At 33.4% G+C, this 18,779-nt stretch overlaps 1 protein-coding gene across 2 annotated transcripts in view; it reads right to left on the reverse strand.

Annotated features, from left to right (window-relative positions):
• Positions 1-569: 569 nt before the first annotated feature.
• Positions 570-18,779, reverse strand: part of SNX13 (sorting nexin 13) — a 130,870-nt gene continuing 112,660 nt past the window's right edge. For both annotated transcript variants that reach the window (XM_080818897.1, XM_080818898.1), the window contains exons 20-26: positions 17,093-17,203; positions 13,025-13,186; positions 11,428-11,499; positions 8,830-8,975; positions 8,518-8,586; positions 6,713-6,825; positions 570-4,094 (exon numbers count right to left, since the gene is read on the reverse strand). In XM_080818897.1, the coding sequence (XP_080675023.1) occupies positions 3,847-4,094; positions 6,713-6,825; positions 8,518-8,586; positions 8,830-8,975; positions 11,428-11,499; positions 13,025-13,186; positions 17,093-17,203 (921 nt within the window). In that variant the 3' untranslated portion in view covers positions 570-3,846. The remainder of the gene's footprint in view (positions 4,095-6,712; positions 6,826-8,517; positions 8,587-8,829; positions 8,976-11,427; positions 11,500-13,024; positions 13,187-17,092; positions 17,204-18,779) is intronic.

Here is an 18,779-nt window from a genome sequence, read left to right on the forward strand (position 1 = left end):
TTACTACCCAGAAACATCTTAAAGGAACCAATACTTTACAGGATGCACTTTGACAAATACTAGACCTGTCCATAGTAGGGTAAAAGTACTCACAGCTGAAGTCTGAGAAGTCTATGGATACAAATGCAAGACTGAAAATACTATGACCAACCAGACATAGCCACATTGTGAGTACTGAATCTATTTGCCTTTAGAACTAAAACATCTAAAATATCAGGCAGACTATGAATTAAAAATAGCATCACATAAAAACTGTTAATGGACTATTTATTACAGCTCTTTCCCTCTATGGGAAAATGACTTCATAATTTTGTGTGATAGGTAAGTATGAAGTTTCTGTAACATTGTGGTTGTACATTACTTGCCCCATAAATAGAAAAATTAAATTCAATAAGTTGTCAGTAATCACTCAACAGGTCTTCTATCGATATGGAACTTAAATTGCTTGATTTCTAAAATGAAAAGAAAGGAAAATACGTACAGATACTAAAAATAAGACCACTGAGCAAGCACTTTTTAAAGTAATAAGAATACATCACTACTAAATAAATTCAACAAAAAGGTTTGTTAATACTTTATTAGTATTTTCTAATGGACAGAACATAACGCAAACCAAATAAAAATTTTAATCTTCTTTTTAGTTCAATAAAAATAACTGACATTCTGATTGTTGTTTCTTCTTTGTTAAAGGAAAGTATTGATAGAATAGTTAGGCACACAGTTGACATTTACTGTACAATGATATGCACAAGTTATCTTTTAACAACTATAATTCTAAGATGTGCTCTTTATATTTTTCCCTTGTAATACAGGAGCCATGCTCCTATAAGCAAAATTTACTATTAACAAAAGAATTTTACAAGGAGTGACAAAAAAAGACTTTTAAAACAAGTCCTTAAATAAAAGGATGCAGCAACAACGGAATGTAAGTTGTTGGGTTAAGAAGACAGTTTAAACTAGATCTCAAAACATTAAAAATTCATTTATTTTACAATTACTCAAATACACATGCATTAAATGAAAATATTGCACAAAATTAAAATTTTAGATTGTGAAATTTATATTGTTCTTCATTTTTTAAAAATTGATACACTTTCTGGTAGCACTTAACTGATTTTTTCCAAACACCAGCAGCACAAACTTAAACTGAGCTAACAGAAATACTCAAGAAAGTTTTTAATTTTTTTCTCTAAAAAAAATTAAGGCTAACCAAGTGCATCCATTGGTCAATGGCACAATTTTTTCAGCAACTATTCAGAATACCCTAATCAGAGGAAATGCCCAGCTAAGTGCTATATTTAAATCATACAATCAATTTTTAGGTAAATGAACTGTTGTTAGTAGTGATGGTTTCTAAATAGTTCATATGTTACCTGAAAAAATCAGAAAACCCAAACAAAGAATGATTAATTTTGAAGGTTCTCGCCTGAAGGCACCACTGACTTAAAAACACATTAAAAAAATCAAATATCAGAAGACTTAAAGCCTCTTCAGGTATGTATTTATATATGCAATGAATGCATTAAATGTAATAACTTTATTAAACATAGTACACTGTACTTGACTTATGAATTAAATATTTTACACATAGCTTAACCAAGTCATTCAAAAAGTATCTCTAATTTTAGCATGACCACGGCTCTCTCTGATGTAAAACACAGATGTGCACAGAGAAGATGCACAACTGTTTACATAGACTACCATTTGATATTTCTGCTTTTGAAATATAAACTCTTTAAACAAAAATTATTTTAAAAACCCATTTACTCATATAGTTTTTGGTATGATTGCAGTTACCTTGCAGGGCTCTGTTACGAAAAGTTGCTATTTTGCAGGACCTTTCTTTCTTTCCCTGGTTGATGGCCAGCATTCCTCACATTATCTGGAAATGCTTTTCATATGTACACACTAGGCTCTTAAATGAATTCTTGTTTACTCTTAGACTTATTTATGTCAAAAATATACTTGAAATGGGCAAGGGTATATTTGAAAATCATTGCACTTATGGCCATGCTGATGCTTCCTACAGACGTTTCACAAATCCTCACCTTTAAAGCCTGGGGCCTGGGGAGGGACCATGGCAGGGAGACACACTGGAAAGAAAAAATATTATTTCTTCCACCAGAGTCAATAAGGATATTTTCTCATTTGCAGGTTGCAATGAAAGGGGGTTTCATTTTCGTAATTCTTTAGACATGCAACATGTACTGAAAGATGCATACTCTGAGTATGCACAACAGCATTATTAATAAATATGATTATTACTATAAAGCTTTAAAGGAAGGCTTTATTCTGTTATGAGGCTTCACTTTCTAAGCAGGATCTCAGTGAAAACAAGACAGTAACATCTTGTTCCAATCTTAAAGCTCCCAAATAACTGGGATACCTATCCTCTGTCCCTTTATCTTAAGCACCCAGACGTTCTTTTAATACCAGGGTCTTGGCTCAGTGGTCTGATAAGTAGCTTCACTATTTTAAGGTTGTAGTGTTAAATATTTTTAAAACAAAAAATGCTGACATACTCAAACCCTTAGTCAGTGTTAAGTATTTAAAACTATGCAGAAATCCTGCATACAAGGGATATGAAGACTTCCAAGATGGACAAACAGAGAATGAGAAAACTATAAGAAATGCAGAGGCTCCAGAACTGGAAAAGGTAATTTGTTGTTGTTGGTATAAAATTATTTCAGGGACTTAAATGTATACACCCAGGGGTTTTGCCAACTTGCTTTATTTAGTAGAATTTTACATTATGCAAAATATAAATAAAAGCATATTTTAAAAAATATTATAGTTCTGTTTTCATTATTTTCATATATATACACAGTAATAGAATTAGGAATTTGTCTGTTTACATATGACTAATAAGCTCATTTAATCCTTTGATTTGCTACTTTTGCAATCACCTAAGGTATGTCTAGATCACACAATTTAAAATGGTCACATTGCAACTTTCAATAGTGCTGTTTTAAAATTTCCATGTTTTTAAAATAACAGAATGTATTTGGCAGTTCTTTCGAGATTATACTCCCTATTGTATAATCAGTAATCTCTTAAAGATAAAGAAAACAGTAATAATTTTGAAACTTAAGTGAGATCGCCACTATATGCTTCTTTTTGCACACAGAATACCAAAAGAAAACTTGTGACTGAGTACCATAAGAGCAAAATAGAGCCCAAAGCACGTAAGAATCAATTAAAATTTGTTTTATACGAATGAATAACAAATCCAATCAAATTCTGTTTTTGATTGGTTTTATTTTATGTCACAAAACTGTAATTAGGATAAAAGGTTACTTCATACTTTAAGGGCATCCTGTCACTTTCCCCAGACCTGAAGCAGATGTTCCAAAGATCATTCACCTGGCTAATCCACATTATATCAAAATTCTGATAAAGATTTATAAAATTATTATGCAAAAAAAAAAAAATCCCTCCAAATCATACATTGCTCAGTCTCCCAAACAAATTAGCCAGTTTATCTGTGAACCACTGTTTGTGCTTTCCTCAGCTCTCATGTATACACTCTGGCAATTTGTCATTGCTGGAGAATGCTGATTAGTTTGAAATGGAAGAGACCAACATCATTCTTGCTTGAGAAGGGGGCAGTATCATCTCAATGTTGCAAAGATATGCACCAAATCATTTAAGACACAGAAATCTCTCTTGGTAGTGGCTGGATTATAGATGAAGATGAGAGAACCACAGTCTAATGGATGTATTAATAATCTATTTTGAGACAGTAAAAGACTGGTGCAACATGACAGTGTATGAGTTAAGCCCCAGAAGATCTGTCCATATTATTAGTCCTGGACAAAATGAACACCAGCTTCAGAGACCGGAGTGTCACCTTTTCTGTAAAGAAGGCGCTTGAGTAGTTTGAAGTTTCTGTTTATATTTCTGTATCTGCTTTGACCGTGAATGCAGTTTGTTGAAAAGTTCACGAAATTTATACTGCGGAAATAAGGTTTCCAAAAAGCCTTCCAAGAAGACATAAACCATTCTCCTATTTAACTGGTTGTGCTGAAACATTTCAAAAACACGAAGAATACCTTTCCGTGTTGTCTCAGCCCCGATAATGTGCTTCAGTTCATCTAAATGAAGAGGGGACAAATAAATATCATTCATTACTCATATGAAGGAAACACAAGGCCTAAACTAATGCTCTAAGTATGGGAAGTACACACCTGGGGAATAAACAGGAGATACTCAGGTCATGTGTCTCACCTATGCATTCTAACTGAGATTAAAATATCCATGTCTGCATGCATCCATCCACTTAGGTAATAACAGATACTGGGGATGAGATAGCACAGGAAAAAGAAGCAGGATCTAGACTCTGAAACCCCAAATTAGAGTTACAATCCTGTCCCTTAATACCTATATGATATTTACCCATCCTGAGTTTGTTTCCTTATCTGTAAAACGGGGATTTATAATAACCAAGTCCTTATAACTAAGAATTTGGAGAGCTTTAATGAACAAATGTGAAAAGGAATCTGCAAAGGCTAAAACATTATACAAATAGTCTTATGTGTCTAACGCTCAGTGAGAAATACTATAAGGAAATGATGTATGAAAGGTGACTAATGATCTCAAAAAGCTTGCAATAGTAACAGTGCCACTCAAACACCCCAAGAATAAAGACGTTTAGAGAGGAGAATTCCACACGGTATATAATCAAGACAGGTTCCCCTCAAGGAAGAGATGAATGAAGGAGATTTTGCTACCTAGGCAGGAGTCTGACAGGTACCAACAGATGACGGATTCGCTTTGGGGGAGAGAAGAAGCAGCAGCAAATGAGAGCTAGTGGGAAAAACAAAGCAGATACAAAAAAGGGGGCACTAGAGATTGGCTTTAAATTTTAAGATTCTTTTAAAAGGAAGTAGAGAGAAGAATGGAAACAAGTGCTATGGCTATCAGAGTGAGCCCAAGTGTGGAGTTTACTCCTAGGTGACATGAGGTTGTTACAGAGCTTTGAATAGGCGAACATGCAGGACTATCCTTAATTATTTATAATCAGGGCTCCACCAGCAGTAAATACTATTTAACTGCTTTTAAAAGAAACATGCAGGGCGCCTGGGTGGCTCAGTGGGTTAAAGCCTCTGCCTTTGGCTCAGGTCATAATCCCAGGGTCCTGGGATCGAGCCCCACATCGGGCTCTCTGCTCAGCAGGGAGCCTGCTTCCCCCTCTCTCTGCCTACTTGTGATCTCTGTCTCTCAAATAAATAAATAAAATCTTTAAAAAAAAAAAAAAAAAGAAACACGCAACTTTCAAAAGACTTGTTTCTACCTAGGAGTACTATGTTAATTTAAAGCAAATGGCTTATGAATTTACTCAAAGCAGGAAAGGGATTATGCATATATAAACATATATACCTTTATATTTAGCCTTATTTCCTGTAAGTCTTCACACAAGTGTCTCCTTCTCACACAATTGCACCTCACCTGACACTTCCCTCTTCCTGCAATAGCTAACATACTGACCTTTATTTATTTGTTTGCCTTCTGTCGGTGTTTCCCTAATAGAATGTAAGCTCCAAGAAGGCAAAGATTAGTGCAAAGAAAGTATCTTGCACATGACACACTCCCAGTAAATATTTACTGAATAAATGCATTTGTTTCTTTCAGCTATATAAATCAGTCTACAGCACCATCTGGTTTATGCTAACAGTATATTAAATCTTAAATTGTCATTTATTTTTATTTTTCTAAAATGATATTTCTATGATTTGATTTTTTTCTCCAAATGCAGTAGTACAGTCTGTAGGACAGAACTGATAGCCATGTGGCAAATTCCCAACTTAACTGACAGAAGAGAGATTTTAAAATCTATGAGGAAAACAGAGTTCTAAGAAAAACAAAATTATAGAAAAAGAAATAGATACTAAATGACATTAATGAACTTCCTAAATATTCCTTTTCTACTCTATATTCATAATTAAAATGTGGAAAAGAGGTATCTAAGTATTTTCAAAGATATTCATAACTAAAGAAGGGACCAAACATCTACCCAGTCACACAAAATTGCTTTTCGTATTACAGAGGACCTCTTATTGAGAGAAGTTGAAAGGGGGACAAAGTGAGTCTAAGTAAGATAGCAGTCTTCTCAAGAAATAATTCAAATTAGACCAAAAGAATGCCATTTACATGTATTTTCTTTGGAATCATGTCTTAATTGAGATTAATAATGGACCAATTAGTTGTTTCTACATAAAGGGATTCTTTGAAAGAGTATGTTCTCTGAAGCAGAACAAATATACTTCCTAAAAACCTGACACTTCATTGTTCTTTTATTCTTCTGTCACATATTTTATCATCAACTTTATTCTCAAAATGGTTCAAGGTAGCAAATGAAGTGGTTAAAAGCACCACTTTCTTTTCATGATTGAAAGCAGTGGCTTTCAAGTAGCTCAGCATGGAGCAGAAGCCCAAAAGTCACTTCCTGGCTTGAAACCTGGGGTGGCTTACTTAACCTCTTTGAGCTTCTATTTGCTCACATACAAAGCTGTCATGTTAACAGTGCATAAGTTCTTAATACTGTTATGAGAGTGAAGAATGTATGAGAAATGCGTACCAACAGTGTCTGATACATGGTAAGCCATTAAATGGTAGTTACCAAAATCAGTAGGCAGCTAAACCAGCATGCTCAATGCCAAAAATTCTGAAGAACTACAAAGTAGTAAGATTTTTACCAAACCTGTTCACTCACCTGGCATAATTGAAAGTAATTTAGTTTTTCCTGCAACTCTTGTTCTCATTCGAATAGCTTTATCTCTGCATGGAACAGTCTCTGCTAAAATGCCATTTGGCCAAAAGGCATCTCTATTTAAGAAAATTAAATAAATTTTGTAAATTTTTTGTAATTTTCTAATGATGTAAGTCAGTAAAATTGTTCCAATTTTCTACATAAAACATGAATGTAAATAGAAAGCAGAAACATTTCTGAAATTTTATAGAGGTATGACATTCAACAAAGAGTAATTAAGAGCAGGGTTCAATTTTAGGTATGAAAGGATATACATAATAAAAGTAACAGATGAATTCTACCCTGGAATACCTTACAAACACTAACAAATGAAAAAGATAGCAAAATGGCATATACAGATGATTACATCACAGCCATTTAAACTCAAGTACACCTCTGATCTCAAAGAGATTGAACATCTGATCCAAATACAACCCCACAATATCCTGAATTTGGATATCTTAGAGTTAAACTTCCTCAGTTCCCTTATAATTAAGCCAATACAAAACAAATCCTGCACCCACAACTTCCAATGAGACTGATTACAACATTCCTCTCACATATATATCCTATTCTCCTTCACTTGCACAGCTTACTTGATTCCAGTTCTCCAATTCACGGGTCAAAGGCAAGAACAGAACACACTAACTAAGGTTCCACCTGGGAATTTGGTCTGAGGGAGATAGACTTCCCAGAGCAGTTGTTCTTAACTTCGACTGAACATTAGAAAAACCTGGGAGCTTTAAAAATATCTTCATGTTCAGGCCTTCTACTGATTAAGTCAGACTGTTGGGATGGGACCGGACCCAAGCATCAGTACTTTTTAAAGCTCCCCAAGTGATTCCAACATGCAGCCAAGACTGAGAATCACCACTCCACAGTAAACCAAACATCATTCACTGTCCCTGAAATAGAATGTACATGCCAGGATAGGTGGTCTGACTTTTGGCAATAGTACCGTATAGTGGAGAGAAACTCAGCTTCAGATTAGAGAAAACTGTTGTTCCTCAACTTTCCAGCATGTGAGGTTTTGGAGAAGCCACTCAACTTCTCAATCCTCAGTTTCCACATAACAAAATAGAGACCAAACCCCATCTCATAAAATAGGGTAAAATCAGGAAACTATGCATAAAGTAGTTGGCACAGTGCCAAGCAAATAATGTTCAATATCGATAGCTCCTCTCTTGCTTCTGTTACTTCAAAGTACATGATGCCATGAATATTTAACCCTTGCTTATCTTTCACTTTTAGAAAAGAGGTTTATTTCCTGATTATGCTGTGCTTTCCTTGAAGGGACTGCATTTTATCTCAGTCCCTGGTGATTGGCAAAATACTACGAACAGAGAGGGGGTTCAGAATATTTTTGTAGGATGAACACATGAATTGGAGTATCACTGCTCTTAATTTGTGTTCTTTTCAGAGGTTCGAACAGTTACAATAATTAGTCCATAGGCAGAGACATTTTTTTTTTAAATTTTCATTTAAAATCAAGGATTTCAATAACTTAAAGCCACATTACTGTAGTAAAATGTAAACAACATCTTAAAGATTATACTTCTATACTTTTCTATTCTGGTTTTAAAGAAAAAAGATCAAAAGGTCCAGGGAACAAATGTTTTTTGTAATTCTTACAGGTCTTTTTGCTCATCAATGATGATTAAAACCAACTTTATGGTCAGGAAGAAAAAAAAAAGCAGTCAAGGTTAATTAATGATAACAATGCTAAACTCTGTACTACCTGAAAGAAGTGACTGTGTCTTAAGATATACCTGAAACGTTTCACTAAGTCAGCTACTTGCTCAGGTGAGGTCATCCAATCAACATGGTCAACTATTTTTCTGAAAGTAAAGAAATTTAAATAAGTAGGGTCAAAATTTTAGAAGGTGTGTAAAATAAGCACTCCTTTCATGAAGGAACTTAATCTGTATGTAAATTATCTGTGAAAGCAACAGACTGTTTTAATGATCTTAAAAGGCCCAGAGAAGAAAATTCTCCTCTAAAAGTTGAACAATCTACTTCTAGAAGGAAACGTTTAAAAGCTAAGCAAGAACAGCTCTAAGGGATGAAAAAAGAATTGGTACCTATTAATAGTATCACCATATGTGGCTCTAATAAGCTGTTGAAGTAGGTTTTTGATATTCCTTCGCAACCACTGATTTCTCTCTTTTAAGTCGAATACTTCATCCATAAGAAGCAGCATCACCCTAAGGGGAATATTGTCATCCACCTGAAAAAGTATGGAAAGAAATGAAATTACGTTTATTTGAGTTACTTATCTACTATGAGTGGCTTTCACAAAATGACTGGTACTCAATTTCAGAGATCAGAAAACAAATTATATTATAGTCTTCATAACCTAACATTCCATTCTAATTTTAAAAACATATGTTTTTAACAGTCATTCTGCAAGAATGCAGAATTTCACAACCCTACAGTTCCAAAGTAGTAGTGAAAAAACTTCTCAAAGTGGATCTATGACGTCTTAGGAAAAAGTAATTTGGCTCTTTTACTTTTAGTAGAGTCTGTACTGCTTTGATGAGGCAAATGCTGGCCCCCTTTGCCGATTTTCCGGAGCATCTTTTTGAAAAGAACAAAATATTCTCAACATTTCTCCTTACTTAATAGAACAAAACACAATCTACACAGAATAACGTGTTTTGCTTGGTTACTGCATTGTACATACTTAGGTATTTTCAGAAAAAAAGAAGCTAAAATAAAATCCAGTATATAGCTAAGTTATACAAAGGGGATATTTCACTATACTTTTAAAATTTTCCTTTAACTTTTAACAAGTAAAAATGTGTACAATTTTATAAGGGAATATTCAATTAATAATATAAAAAATAAGATAAAAGATCACTAGAAGAGCAAAAAAATAAATAAATAAAAGGTAAAAAGGTAAAGACAACTAGAAGGCTTTGACGTAAAAAATATATAAAGCAAAACAGATTTAGAAATACAACAAAATTGTATATAATTGCCAGTAATTTTATAATTCTTTCATCAATAAGATATTCTTTCCAATCATTTTTTCATCCATGTTGTAATTTAAATCTTGAGAAAACAGTATGAGTTCTTTATTTTTCATTGTCATACTGTAAACTGATTTTCTTAGTTACCTTCCCTTTCACATACTGAAAACTCACACCTAAACCAAACAAAGAGTGGCTGGGGTTGGTGAGGGGTCTGGCACAGCAGGGCAGAGATCAAGTTCCCTCCAGAGGCAAAATAAATACTGCTCAATTTTATGACCAAGTATATTCATTAGTTTGGTGCAGCATGATAATTATGATGTTATGGATGTTATACCAGCATAATTCATAATAAAACATTCTAAAATATTCCTTAAAAAGGAAATAAAATATTATCTTTGTTTAATAGTTTATTATAAGAAAGTCAATGAAAAACTGAAGGGAGATAATTAGAAGTTCAAAAAAACCTGCCTAATAGAACAGTATACAAAGCCCAGACCCAAATACGATAATCTAATTTGTGACAGGGCGAAACAGTACACTTGGGAAAAGGGGGCCTTCTCAGTAAATGGTGCTTGGTTCAACTGTCCTCACTCCATACACAAAAATCAATCCTAGATGAATGGGAAATCCAAATTTCAGCATGATAAAACAAAAAAGACTTTTAAAGAAAATCACAGGTGATCTTTGATCTTTGTGATGTTGTAGTAGGCACAGATTATATATATACTTTGCACAAAAGCACACAACTAGAAGATATTCACAATGCACAAATACTTTTATCTGACAAAGAACCACTATTCAGATTATATAAAAGCACTCTTGTTAATTGAAAAAGACAAAGCCAAGCCAACAGAAAAATAGAGGAAAGAGCTAGAGACATGAGACAAGACACCCAAATGGCCGACAAACATATGCAAAGAGGTTCAACATTTCCACAGTCATCAGAGAAAAGGAAATCCACATGAGATACAACCAGACTGGCTAAAATTTAAAAGACATAACATATTAACTATTGACAGGCGATGGAGCATTGAAATTCTCATGCATTGCTGGCAACAGTGTAAGCAGCACAAACACTTTGGAAAACTATTTGACAGTATCTCTTAAAACTGAATTTATGAAGAATACCTTCTAACCAAGAAATTCCATTCCTGGGTACAGACCCAACAGAAATGTATACTTAATTTTTTAATCAAAAGACATGTACCAGAATGTTCACAGTACTATTCATATTAAAACTAATAAATTATACTGTATTTACAAAACAGAGTACTGTAAGTCCACAAGAATGAAGAAACTACAATCACACAAAACAACATGGAAAAATATCACAATGTCCAGCAAAAAAAGAAAAAGAAAAAAAAAAAGCCAGATTTAAAGGAATACATACCTTACAGTTTGATTTATATAAAGTATAAAAGCAGGGTAGAAGTCAGGATAGTGATTATCCTTGGTGGGGGAGAGGATAGTGACAGGAAGAGAGCATTAGGGGCTTTCTGGGGTATTGGTTACATTCTGTTTCTTGCTACAAGTGCTGATTACATGGACATGTTCAGTTTGTAAGAATTCATCAAACTTAACACATATATACACATAGGTATATAATAATAGGTATACATATTATACTTAATTAAACAGTTAAAAAGCTCTACCAAGTATGATTTCAATTACAGTTGAATACTACCAAAAACAAAATTAACTCACAGTATCGTCAAGCTGAGCTGAGACCCGACAATGTTCAGGATCTGAGTCAGTCTTCGGAATTAAAGGAGGCACCTAACATTAAAAAAACAAAAACAAAAATAAAAACAGAACAAAATAAACACACTATAGCAGACAGTGAAAGAACACAATACAATAATAAAATGAGTAAAAAGCATAATAATAGCACTTAATTTGATGTTTAGAATATATAAACAAAGTTTATATAGTATCAAAAAGTATTAACAATCTACAATTAGAAACCCAATGTTAAAGTGTGATTAGCTCATTACCAAAAGATTTTTTTCCTTAAAAAAATGGACTTTTGAGTTGGAAGGGGAGATTACTTAGTCAAACCCCTACCCTAAACTTTTTAGAAGAACTTAAATCTAAGAAAAGTTAAATGATTTAAAAACCAAAAGATAGTAGCACAGCCAGAGAACAGAATTCCAATCTTCTTTATTTTACCATAAGGAGCTTGACAGTAAGTTAATAGACTTGAGATACTAATTAAACTGTTTTAGATAATGTAACTTATTAGGAAAATGGAGAGACCAGTGTTAGCTGATAATCATATAAAAGCACAGCAGCGACCATCAAGATCACCTATTATAACCCCTTCATGTTGCTGTTAAGGAAAAAGGAACCGGGAAAAGCTCAGCGGCTTCTGTACAAAGTCATATGAATGGTTATAGGCAGAACTGGCATATTGCAAAATCCTCACTTTCAGTGTTAATGTACTCCCCATGATTAGAATCAAAGATAAAGCATCAGAGAAAGTATGAGAATAGGTAGAGAAGTATGGATTATACACACATTACTTTAGGAGTTGTCTCTTATGGAAATTCTGTGTGTGTGTATTTTTATATATTTATATTGTGTTATATATGTAACCTATATTCAATATATATATATATACACACACACACACATATTACATTTCCTCTTCAAACATGACCTAACATAGAAAACTCTAACAGTATAGGTTTTCTTTTATAGTCTTGATTATAATTTTAAACAAGTAGGTCAAAATTATAAAAAGTATAAATCAGAAAGTAAGAAACTACTTGGTCTGCTACCTGTATTTGCTAATGTAATGAAAAAGTTTCCTATGAAAAGTCTTCTATATCACTCACTTGTATATCCAAGTAAAGGATGGCCCGAGAGGCAGATGACTGTGACTTTTCCTCCCTTTGATCTCCTAGCCACTTGGTCAGGTGAAGCAGGAGATAATAGTTTTTTTGTTTCCTGATGAATACTAGAATAGCCAATTTGTCCAACAGCACTTGCTTTTGTTTTAAAATTAAATGGCATTACAAAATTAAAATGGCATAACAGAATATAACAGTACAAAGGATGTTTGTTATGTTAACTGGCTTTCAAAATTCTACCACAGCAAAGCCCAAGGAGTGACTCAATTTTATAGGATCCATTTCTGTTAAGAATTCATTCTCTTTAGTTTTTTTTATTCTTTATAAGACTGTGTCTAGAGAGCTTTGGACTTCTAAAAAGAAATAAGATAAATCTAAGCAGAAGCTCAATAAATCTTAGTTGACTTAAAAATAGTTTGCTGTAGATATTACTGAAAACATCTTCTTACCTTGAAAAATGATTGCTTTATGTCTTGACCTAATCTTTCTGACATTTTGCCCATGTTGTCTGACATTTTAGTCATTCCCTCTGCCAAGCTATCAGGAAGGGATTTAACTGCATTTGAAACATTCCTCATAGAATTTCGAAGTGGATTTACAAAAGTGTCCATCTAAGGGGAAAAGATATTACACCATGACTTCCATATATCAGACCTGTTATTTAACTGAGAAGCCTGGGAAAATATAGAGTGCAACAGACATGAAAAATGGAGTAATTTTCTAGTCTATAATACCTCATTGCATTTTGAAAGTACACAACTACAGTCTTCAAAATGTATTGTCTTAAAATTGTATCTTCACACATAAACGGATGATTAAAAAACTGAGGTAATAAGGGTATTGCTAGAAAATATAACCTTTAGCTTATATAAAAAATAAAATATACTGCTAGCGATTATAAGGTTTGCCTGCCTTACTGAAGAAATAAGCTAAATAAATAAATAAGATTTAAAAAACAAAACATTTTCTAAAACATAAATTGGTGCAAATGGAATCAGCCATAACATACTTCTGCTACAATTCAAGGCAATAATAACATAAGTATTTTGAGGAGACACTGAAAAATAAACATGTAGATAAAATAAGCAGAAATCTCAAGTAACTATAACTTATTGTTTTAAATAACTTTTTGCTTACATTACATGCTCAAAATCTACAGAAGGACTGTGGAATCCTTTAGTAAGAACAGAAAAACTATAAAAAGAAATATGATCAGAAATATAAAAAGGAATAATCTCCAGAGGGATAGGAAGCATAAAAATTGACATTATGACTGCACAAATGTCAGATAATTTCAATTAAGAAAGGGAGAAACATCTAGAAATCAAAATAGTCTGCATATGGAACTCTGAGAATTTTAATAGACAGAAACAAAGAAAAAAAAAAACACAAAATCAGTCGTAAAAAACTACAAGAATATTTTCCAGAAAGTATGAGTTTCATAAGAACTAATGCAGAAACAAATTATGTTCCCTGCTATAAATAAATAAATAAATAAATAAATAAATAAATAAAAAATAAATAAATAAATAAAAGAAACTGAACTCCACTACTTCAGAAACATAGCAGAATGTTAAGAGATGGTACCAAGAAGATAAAACTTCACTCTAATATGGTTTCATGGTTTCCATTAACAAAAACTAGAAATAAGGTTAAATAAGTACTATAATAAAAAACAAGTGAATTTGAAGAAAGCTGTAAAATAATTGGGAGTTTTAGTTACTCTTTGATTAAACTGAGTCAATAGTGCTCTAGGTATCCTTGATGGAATACGCAACATTTAGAAGGGACATTGTCACAACAGAAGAATTCGGAGGAGATCCAAAGGACAAAAACAAGGATGACGAAGGGTCTGAAAAACTGCCACTGCTACACAGATACAGAGATTAAAAGGTTAAAAAGATGAACCTATCTCAGTATGTGCATGTGCACTTGCGTGTAAAATTACGTGTGTGTGTGTGTGTGTGTGTGTGTGTGTGTGTGTGTGTAGTTTCACAATAGACATGGGGCTAAACTACCACTGATCTTTTAAAATAACAGAACCTAAATATCATTCATTGGATAATAATTATAAATAGTTGCTTGTACACTATCCTAATCCATTTCTTTTCCTTTTCCTTCTTGTTTTTTGTTTGCTTTTCCATTTCTGAGGGTAAAGCCCAAGCATATGTACTAGGGACAGGGAATGGGTGAACTAGAGGGATGAAAAAACCTCCACAGGCGATTCTGTTGCCTAAATCTAAAAAAAAGCAGAATTTCAGAAGCATAAAAACAGAGTCCATAACTATATGACAAGATTTCCACAAACAAGATTTTTCTTAAAACATGTGCTTAAAATAAACAAACAAAAATCTGTAAATTACCAAGCAGAGGAATGAATTATGGATCACCAGCATAAGTGTACATTTACCCTGACTTATCAAAGGTGTCTTCCCTTCATTATCACTTTAATTATGTGTATCAGGAACAATACAAAGTAATTTTAACTTAAATTTAGGTCCTAAGTATAGCTTAAAAAATGCCTCACGTCATGATATAAAATTGGATAAAAAGAAATTGTGAATAAAGGAAGACTGTTTGTTAGTTACTCTTCCCAGTAATTGCCCACATATTTTGAAAGGCTAGACAAATCATGTGACCAGGTTAATAAAGTATTATTTCTCAAGCTCTGATAACCACTGATAAAATGTTTGCAGATGATTTCTCTAACACCTATTTAAGATCCAGTGAAACATAATTAAGAAAAAATATTAAATTATAATTTAGCCAAAAAGGAAATGTAGCTGAAAATTCTTGATGTGCATAGAAATTATTTTGCCAATCTAAAAGAGGTCAAGATGACCTTGGTAATAACCAATATGATTTATAAAAAACATATGTTACTATGCACATCCAGAAAGATTCAGAAGGAAATTTAGATTCCAGTGGTAATATTTTTAAAAAGCAATATACAACTGTTTGGTTACATAAGGCATATATGTACTTTACACACACACAACTATTATAGTCGTCAAAAAGAAACTGTACATTTGAGGTAACATTTACCTCAAAAAAGTTGTTACTGATTTATTAGTTTATCTTAAAATTGATACAATCTTGAGAGAACACAAGGTAAATGAAAAAGATGGAACACTAGAAGGCATCTCTATTGACAAACCATTTAGAGTTGAAATTTAAACTCAATCATTTCAATCATGGAATACAAAGAAAATACCACCACACTGTCCCCCCACCATTATGAGGCACATAATATGGAACTTGTTATTAAAACCCTCCACTTAAACATGTTAACTCGGATATTAAAACCTAAAACCCTAGAGTAATCATACAAAGCTCTTATGTTTAGTTCTTACTTACTCTGTACCAGTAAGTTAATTCTTACTTATTTTATACCAATTCCTTAATCTTTTTTTTAAATTAGTCTTTTCGTGGGGGAGTGGCAGGGAAGTCACTTTTTGTATTTAATTTTCATTTTGAAATAATCTTAGACTTTTGAAAAGTTACAAAAATATATAGAGTTCCTACACACTATCCACCCAGCCCTCCCAACTGCTGTTACTGCTCCTGCTATTACTGCCACTACTACTAAGAGGCAACATTTATTCTGAGTTAATGGAAGTGCCAGGAGCTGTCATACATGGACTATCACATTTAATTTGTACAATGCTGTAAAATGAGGATTAATATCTTCATTTCTTGGGAAAACTAAAGGACTTAAAGATGAAGTAACATGTTGCAGGTCACACCTAGTAAATGGCAGAGCACGGATTTAAACCAAAGACTAATTCCAAAGTCTGTGTTCTCACTCATTAAACTATCCTGTCCAATTTGAGCACTCCGTCATTTATTTTCTTAATCTACCATCTAATTCCAAGTTTAGGACCTATATCCCTAAAGAAATTTTAAATAACAAAGATTTCACTCAAGGGGCAAAAATACTTTCAGGAACATAACCTATTTAACATTTTTCTTATCCACACTTCAAGTAAAAGACCTTTCCTCCCAGTAAGAAATGGCTCCTTCTCAAGTTATTGGAAAGCTTGTGACCTATCTTAGGCAAATCTTCCTCACTGCATTATTTCAAAAATTCTTTTTTCTTTCTTTTAAGCTCCTGTTAGATTTTAATCTACACGTAAAAATAGGAGTTTATACTTATTAGATATGCCTATCAATAGTAGACTTAATAAACTATAAAAGAGAAACAAGCCAAGAAGCATTTAATAAACTTTTCTGGTTTTAAAACATACAAACATAAATTTATTTTCTTTTATTTAAAAAAAAGTATGAAGGGGCATCTGGGTGGCTTAGTCAGTCAAGTAGCTGCCTTTGGCTCAAGTCATCATCTTGGGGTCCTGGGATGGAGTACCATGTCGGGCTCCCAGCTCAGTAGGCAGTCTGCTTCTCCCTCTCCCTCTATTCTCTCTCTCTCATACACACTCTCTCAAGTAAGTAAAATCTTTCCAAAAAAATGTACAAAAACAGACCTATAAAGAAAACCAATGCAATGGTCTGCTTACCTTGCGAGCAAAATCTCCTTTTCCTTTACTGTAGGCTTTGTTCTCAAGGAAATCATACACATAGTGAGCCAAAGCTGGTGATGCTTTCATCATTTCAGGAGTTAAAAGTAACTAATGGGGGAAAAAAAAAGATACCTTACATAGATATGGTATTGGAAATTCACTCCCATCTGCAATTTTATCTGCTAGAAAATTAAGCATGTACAGAATTTTAATTTTGTATTAAAAAAACAATTACACAGTTTATAAAGTCATCAATAATTCTACAACCATTAACAGTTTGGTGTATATTCTTCCCAGCTGCTTTTTTGACTTTCAGTGCATCTAACGTGACAGTTGTCCAAATGTATTTGCTACAGTAGTCCCCTTTCTGGGGGGATATATTCCAACCCTCCCCCCAGTGGATTCCTGAAACCAAAGATAGTATCGAACCCTACATATACTGGTTTTTCCTATACATACATACCTGTGATGAAGTTTAATTTATAAATTAGGGATATAAGGATTAGCAACAATAACAATGATAGAATAATTATAACAATATGCTATAATAAAAGTACATGCAATATACTGTGAATGTGTTCTCTCTCTCAAAATATCTTACTGTTCTGTATTCACCTTTCTTATGACGATAAAGAGATGATAAAATGCCTACATAATTAGATGAGGTGAGGTGAATGACATATGCATTGTGACACAGTAACAGACTACTACTGACCTGACAATTTATCAGACGGACAATCATTTGCTTCTGGACCATGGCCATGGCTGACTGTGGGTAAGTAAAACCACAGAAAGCAAAACCACAGATAAGGGGGAGACTACTGTAGTCCATTTTCAGGTTTTATAGCTTATACAATGAAGATCCACTCAACTGTTATGTTATTCACATCCTAACTCTAAAGTTTTGTAGTCCACTGAGTCTTTGCTGAAACTACTCAACTCTACTGTAGCAAAATGTAAAAGCTATAGTAGGTACTAATAAACTAAATGGATGGCTGTGTTCCAAAACTCAGTAAAACATATGGTGAACTAGATTTGGTCTGCATTCTGCAATTTGCTGACCCCTATTCAAGAGGGTGGAGTGGGGGTGGGGGGCTAAATAATGGAACATTATATACCTGGGCTAAAGGCAGGTCTACGAGATGAAAAACCTTTACAAATCATTCATTAGTATAAAAAACTATAAATTGATATTATTATTATATCTGGCATCTGGGTACACAGGCTCAAAGTTTTTCCTGGAATAATTAACTTGTGGGTCAAGTTTTGTTATTCCACAGCAGAAATCTACATACCTAGGATACTATGTGTAAGAAATAGTCCCTTGGATCTATTCTTGTTTTGAATTAGTCTGTAATTTTAGAAGTCTCAGACTCATTGTGACCCATAGGAGGCCTATATCAGGAATGAAAATCTGCTAGCTTTGGATACACACCGTGAAGAGCTACTACCTACCGAATTGGAAACATTTATCTGTTTAGTGTACCATAAAACACCTAGACTTTACATGATGTGGAGAGATATGTGTACCTGTGTGTGTGTTTTCATCTAAACCTGAAGTGATAAAATCGCTAGCACTCAGTGTCCCTTTAAGTTAGTCAATAAACAGATAATACTGATAAATTACTGAACAGATGTGACATGCTAACGAAGTGTGGTTATTTTCCCACTATTATATTAAAAC

Source organism: Martes martes, assembly GCF_963455335.1.
Source record: "Martes martes genome assembly, chromosome: 11".
NCBI classification, from domain to species: domain Eukaryota; kingdom Metazoa; phylum Chordata; class Mammalia; order Carnivora; family Mustelidae; genus Martes; species Martes martes.